The sequence below is a fragment of the Vanessa cardui genome, chromosome 13, assembly GCF_905220365.1.
Source record: "Vanessa cardui chromosome 13, ilVanCard2.1, whole genome shotgun sequence".
Taxonomy (NCBI): domain Eukaryota; kingdom Metazoa; phylum Arthropoda; class Insecta; order Lepidoptera; family Nymphalidae; genus Vanessa; species Vanessa cardui.
Genome location: NC_061135.1, coordinates 14,314,430 through 14,321,202, shown reverse-complemented (window position 1 = coordinate 14,321,202; position 6,773 = coordinate 14,314,430). Strand labels below are relative to the sequence as shown.

The window sequence follows — 6,773 nt, the reverse complement described above, 5'->3', positions numbered from 1 at the left end:
CTTACTTTGTGTATAAAATCAATGGAAGAAAACATATGTAGGCCAGATGAAATTCTGCCTAATATTTATCAGCGAGCAGTATGTTATCTAGCGTTGTGGATTAAGCTAACTAAAACGTTATTTTAACAACAAAATTAAATTATTTATAATTCTTCAAAAGAGCTTCCTCTTAACAACGTATTTTGTTTTAAGTGGCCCGTGTTTGTATATACGTACCTTGTATACACATGTATAGAAGGATCGTGATTGAAAAGATTGTTTCATAAAATACTACGAAGGCCTGTCTCTCATTCAGCTGGACGGTTGAAATGAAAGTTGTTTCAAAAATTATGCAAGATAAATTTTCGGCCTTAAAGCCTTACCTCCCGTACGGCGTCATCGAGTCGTGGGACGACTTAAATCCCCGGTTATACCACGATGTCCATATTTACTGGCTTAAATTTTATGGCATGTGGTATCATAATTTCAGGCCTTGTAGCCTCAGCTTCTGGTGTCACCTAATCTATACAATAATCGTGTTATGGCTCGTGTGCTTCTTACCTTGCATTGGGGAAATTGTTTACTTGCTCAGACGACAGGAGAACATTGGCGATATTGCAGAAGGGTATACAAACATACTCTATTCATCGTTTTAATGCATACTCATTGTAATTTCAGCGAAATATATTTTTTTCCTTTTTTACAGACTATACTTGTTCCTAAGTGAAATGTACACGTATTTCAAAATTGCTGTATTTTGGCTAAATAAGAGAAAAATTTTAAGTCTTTTGAAATTCCTACACTGCGATGAATTCAAGGCGGAAGAGAGTGAGCACAGAGAGATTTTGAGAAAAAGCATTAAAACAGCGCGTTTCGTAATGACGTACTATTCTACTATGTGTGTCGGGGCGGTTTCTGGTAAACGGGCACTTTGTTTTTTATAGTTTTACAAGAGCTGCCGCGGGTTCGCTCGAAATTTTAAGAACTTAATACATTAATGTCCACAAAGTATTCACGTCACGTTCTGTGTGTTTCAGAAAGATTTTTATTTGTGCAAAGTGTGTGTGTAAAATAAAGAATACATTATAAAAGTTTCATTAAATCTGATCCATTTATGAAATTCGCCAAAAGTACAGCAAACGCTAGAAGCGATAAACGGGAGTTTGGTATGTGGACAGACCGAATGGCACTCGAACCAATTTTTCAACGTTAAAATTGAATAACTTTTCAAATCAACTTTTATATCAGCCGTGAGCGTAAAAAATATATTTTATGAGAATATCATATAAGCGGTTCGGTTCTGTTGAGTAGAATAAAGCAATCCTATATTAATCCGTAGGTATCGGAACTGCGAAGTAAGGAAATTCAAGCTTCAACCAGTAATACTATTAGCACTTAGAACCTGAACAATCCGAACGGTGGCGTTAAATTAAGTCACTGGCTGAAGTATTTCCATGGAAGTTTGGCGCAAGTAGTTAGGCGGCCGTAAAAACTTTTTCCCTGCAGAAATCATTCATCGACCGAATCATATTATTATATAAATATTATAATATTTTTGTAAATATTTTTGTAAGTTAGTTATTTTTTTTGTTTATTTTTATTTATTTTTCTTTCTCCGTCATAAATTAAGTTAAATTCTGTGTTACTTTTGTCATTTCTTTTTTCTCTTCTTATTTTTACTCATGTGGTGTGATCCAAATAAAGACTTTATCTATCTATCTATCTATAATCAACTAGTTGTCGCTCGCGGTTTGTCTCGCATTTTTGGGGATGGTTTTTTTTACTTTCAAGTTTAATCCAGTCAGTTCAATTGTATCGTCCTGAAAGATCAAAAGACAGGCAGACAGAGCTATGCATGTAACACATGTATAATATTAGTATTGCTGAATTGACTGCAAAATGAAAAAAAAATGTCTCCAATCCAACCGGTAGTTACAGATTAACGCGTTTAAACGAACAAATAAGCTTCAGCTTTATAATAAAGGTTTTCAATTTATGGAAAATTGGTACTCTTATTGCATCACTGGAGTTGAATATCAATATTTTATAGTTAAATTAAGCGAGGAATTCTTTGTATAAGTCATCGAAAGTCCTTCCATCTCGAACACACTTTGGATGAACAAATTTAAAATTATCCGTTAAAGAAACAATCTTGATAAGATTTAAGACAAATTGTGACTGGTCATTATTTCTGGAATAAAATGCATAACCAGATCAATGAGATGTAAAAAATGAGATCGATGAGATTATTAAAAGTTAGCGCACCGTTCATTTTATTAATTTCGATCCGAGTGTCAAATTTCTATGACTAGCTGACGATCAAGCAATATTCATTTCTACAAACTATGTAATAATAAATTAAATACGTTTTTAATAGGTTATATCCATTACGAATTAAATAAAATTTTTCGATCATATATTTTAATATCATAATAAAATAGTTACTCCACGCTTAATTTACACGAATGAACATTTTAAGTCAAAACTACAAATTTTGTTGGGGCGGTGTGGAACAACTTTAACAAATTTTGGATAGAGATAAGCCTAGGGTTAACATACTCGGAGGTAGCTTCAAATATCAAATATTTGGGGTCTTCCAGGCCGCACGTCGGCGGCTAAAGGTTAATAAATTACACTTTCTTTCAGTTGGAATTGTGACGCCGTTCACCGAAAACTTCGAAATACTGCCAACGAATGTGGAATACCCGTTTGTTGACGTCTACAAGTCACCCATGTATGGCATAATTTACCTTCACCATGTACGTTCACTTATAATTAGATTATGAAGCATGTTTGCTTTTATTTTCTGTAAATATTTATTTTGCATTTCCAGATATATTACAAACCCGCCACCTGCATTATTGACGGCGTTATGGACACAATTTTAGCTGCTTTCGTAGCATCGGCTAGTCAGACTCCTTTTTATCAATTTAATTTTGATACATTTGAATTTGAATTTTATTTTATTTTAAAAATTAATTACCTTTTATACATTAAATAAAAATAAAACTCTATTAATGTTGTATCCGTATTTTTTCAGTTGGTCAGATTGAAATATTGTCATTCAATCTTCGGAATTTCGAAGTCTTAGCTGATAGACAATACATGAGAGATATCAAAATGAATCGTGAACCACGCGATCGAAGCTTTTACATACGGAGCGTTTTGAAGAAAAGTATTATTCACCATAACGCTATCATTCGGTGGGTTGGCTAAGGGCTGCAGCTCACTCGCGGAGCTCCAATCGTCTCCTGAGTGATTTTATGGTCATGTTGTTCTTTAGATACGTGTCTATGATCGAGAGCGCCTTCAGCTTGGCCTCTGCGCTTCAGTTCATGCTGAGTGTCATGGTACTCTGCTTAGTGGGATTACAATTTTTGTCGGTAAGCATGTTATTTATAATAAAGATGTTTTAACTATACGTAGTCATTGGGCAACGCTGACATCTCTTCTTATTGAGAAGGTTTGGTGATAGGGATACATACATGCAGCAAAGTTTTATACGGTTGATGCAGTTTTTCACACAATCACATGTTGGTAGGTCTTTGTGCAAACTCATCTAGTTAGGACCCACCAACTCATCATATATTCTAACGCCAAAAATTAACATACTTTTAATTTTTTAGATTGAAGATCCTAGGAGCCATCTCATGCAAATCGTGTGGATGGCCATTTATTTGACTTGTATGTTGATAGAGGTTTTCATCCTGTGTTGGTTCGGCAACGAGTTAATAGTAAAGGTAATCCGTCCTTTCTATTCATCGCTGTAAAACGTATTTTATTTTCGACGTCACCTGACAGACTATATATTATAAAACGTCATGTATGTGAAATATCACGGAGCGACGATAAAACATATACTAAAACTTTTACCAGAAATATCTGGAACATATTCGGAGATTCGTTTTAAACAAATATTTATAGCCAAGTCACATACATTGAATTTATTAATGTAGAATGACATATTTTCTGTTGGAAAAATAGTTTTAAATAGCGACGAAACGGGTTTTCCATTTGGGGATGCAGAGTTTTGTTAAGATTCCTGTGGATTGTGTTACATTGAATAATATTATTTCTGAGCTACTTAGGTGGTATAATCGTAATATTTAAAGTAATGATAAATCGTAACAGACCGAAGTTTGAAATAGGGCAGTGTTTAAACTCGCATTTCTCTCCGAGTTTGAAGCTTGGTTGGTCCTATATCTGAGTCTGAACTGATTGTGAGACTCAGCTACAAATTGGCTACAACCGCCCATGGACATCTGTAAAACCGGAGGGCACCTTTGTACGTTACTGTTCTTTGAGAAACGTGTGGGCTTGTTGTGGTAAACGTCCCGCGAAAGCAGAAAAGGTAGAAAACGCCTTAGAAATCGTTGAAGGTGAAGTTGGGTTTGATTTAAACGATTCATCATAAATTCCCAGTAAAAAATGCGATAGAATATGCAGAGTGATTCAGCAACTCTACGCAAAGCCGTAGGTTCAAGCAGGCCGGAAAGGGTTTGATTGACAATAATCCGAGTCGCTTTGCATTGATTGCGGTTAAATAGAAAAAGTTGCTACTGAGAGTACCTAATGTTAAAAAAGTCATTGGGTTCTTTAAAAAAAATATTAGCAACTGTGTTTTCGGTCGTGACGGATTTACTTCCCAAAGGATTATAAGAGTGAGTGAATCGAGAGTGCGCCTGTGTTCGTGTGTATAATATATTGAATTAGTCCGGACTAGTTGTGTTAAGATATGTTTGTATTTAAATCTAATGTCCTACGTTACAGAGTCTTGACTTGCGCCAGGCTGCGTTTGATGGGCCCTGGTTAACAACCGACCCCAAGACCACAATGTTCATCGTGATATTCCTTGAACGCTGTCAACGCCCTATGCGGGTCACTGCTGGGAAGATTTTTACTTTATCACTGGAAACTTATAGCTATGTAAGAAATATTTGAGAAAAGGGATACTATAGAGTTTAATTTAATTATAACTAGTTCTGCGAAGCCGGGTCGTTTGTGTCAAAATTAAATTATACAAGTATTATATAATCCCTGGAACGTCGTATGGAAGTTATATAGTTTCGCAACGTATAAAGTAAAGTGACAGCCTATAAATTTCCCACTGCTGGGCTAAGGCCTTCTCTCCCACTAAGGAGAGGGTTTTGGAACATATTCTACAACGCTGTTCCAATGCGGGTTGGTGGAATGCACATGTATGTCTGTTAGAAATTAACAGACTTCTTTCTTTTTAATAAAGAGTTGTTGTACGAACTTCAATACTGTTTAAACCAATCGCCAAGACAGTTATTATGTATATACACAGTACAACAGGTTATGCAACGTGTGCCGGGATTATCTAGTACTGTATAAACGCACGCTTCATACAGTTTAACATATTAGTTGACATTTATGTAACTGCTTCGCGTTTTAGCATCGTAGCGTGAAGTTACACAATATGTAAAATTATTCAAATCAACTGAGTAGTTCCTGAGATCAGAGCACTTAACTTTTCAAACTTAGAGATCTATTCAATCGTGAAAGTATATCTCTTTACGATAAAGCACACGTAAAATATCAAAACAAATATAATCATATAAATTAATTAGCCGTGCCCATGACTTCGTACTCGTTTGAATTTAAAAATAAAGATATTGTTGTAGTCTTAGTTACTTCTTATTACAACAGTCTTCTGCCAGTGAAAGTCCTGACAAAATCGGTTCAGCCGTTCCAGAGATTAGTCGGAAGAAACAGACACACAAAATTAAAAAAAAAACATGCCATTTTTGTATATACAGTACCGTTTATACATACATATGTATTTAGTAAAAGGCGGTTATAATATTATATTAATACTTATAGCTTTGTAGTATTTTTGTTGTCTTCTCCCTTATGTTGATTATCATAAGAGTGTATGTGTGAGTGAGTGTGAAGACATAAGAGTGCTTAGTCCCACGCACACTAAGATATCTTGTAAGCACGACCGTCACTCAATACTAATGAACGCCGTTAATTTTGGTGCTCGCCTTCGTGAGTTAATAGATCTATTCTGGATTTCTAATATAAGTGTACATAAATGATTAAAATTTATTATGTTTCAGCTAATCAACTGGTCATATAAGACCTTTGCAGTGATGAGTAACATGAAAAGATAAATTTCAAAATCGTTTATTTGAACAAATTCATATTTTCACGTGAATATTCGTAGACATCACGTTAAAATTGAGATATTTTAATCAAAAATCAAAATCAAAATCAAAATAAACTTTATTCAAGTAGGCTTTTATAAGCACTTTTGAATCGTCGTAATTAAATAATATATTGATAAATTTCATCAATGTAACACTACATAATGAAGAGTAATAAACTTAAAAAAAGAAATATGTGTTTGTCTGACCCCGATAGCGACATATTTTGCACTCGACAAAACTCACCAAACAGGGGTGATGTGCCAATGCACATCACCCCTGTTTGGTGATGCCAATGCCAACCAAACCAATGTTTGGTGGTAGTGGGCATTAGTGAGTATCCTGAGGGACTTCCTGATTTAAATAGCTATTTTTAGATATTCTTGAAACCGAGATCAATATTGGTGATGCCAATGCCAACCAAACCAATTTTTGGTGGTAGTGGGCATTAGTGAGTATCCTGAGGGACTTCCTGATTTAAATAGCTATTTTTAGATATTCTTGAAACCGAGATCAATATTGAGGTAGGTCAGTGAGTCCAATGAAAGGTTTTAATCATTGCATCAGTATGCGCACGGTCAAATTAGCCACCTGATGGCAAGCCATCGTTCATATATTTGGCAC

The 6,773-nt window shown here is 35.0% G+C and overlaps 1 protein-coding gene across 1 annotated transcript; it reads left to right on the top strand.

Moving 5' to 3' along the window:
• The first annotated feature begins 308 nt into the window (after nucleotides 1–308).
• LOC124534747 (odorant receptor 46a-like) lies at nucleotides 309–6,123 on the top strand. Its single transcript, XM_047110755.1, has 9 exons — nucleotides 309–604; nucleotides 686–897; nucleotides 2,626–2,738; nucleotides 2,813–2,888; nucleotides 3,020–3,182; nucleotides 3,263–3,362; nucleotides 3,606–3,719; nucleotides 4,750–4,905; nucleotides 6,063–6,123. Exons 1-9 carry the CDS (start codon nucleotides 309–311, stop codon nucleotides 6,114–6,116), a joined length of 1,284 nt encoding a protein of 427 aa, XP_046966711.1. The 3' UTR covers nucleotides 6,117–6,123.
• The last annotated feature ends 650 nt before the right edge of the window (nucleotides 6,124–6,773 follow it).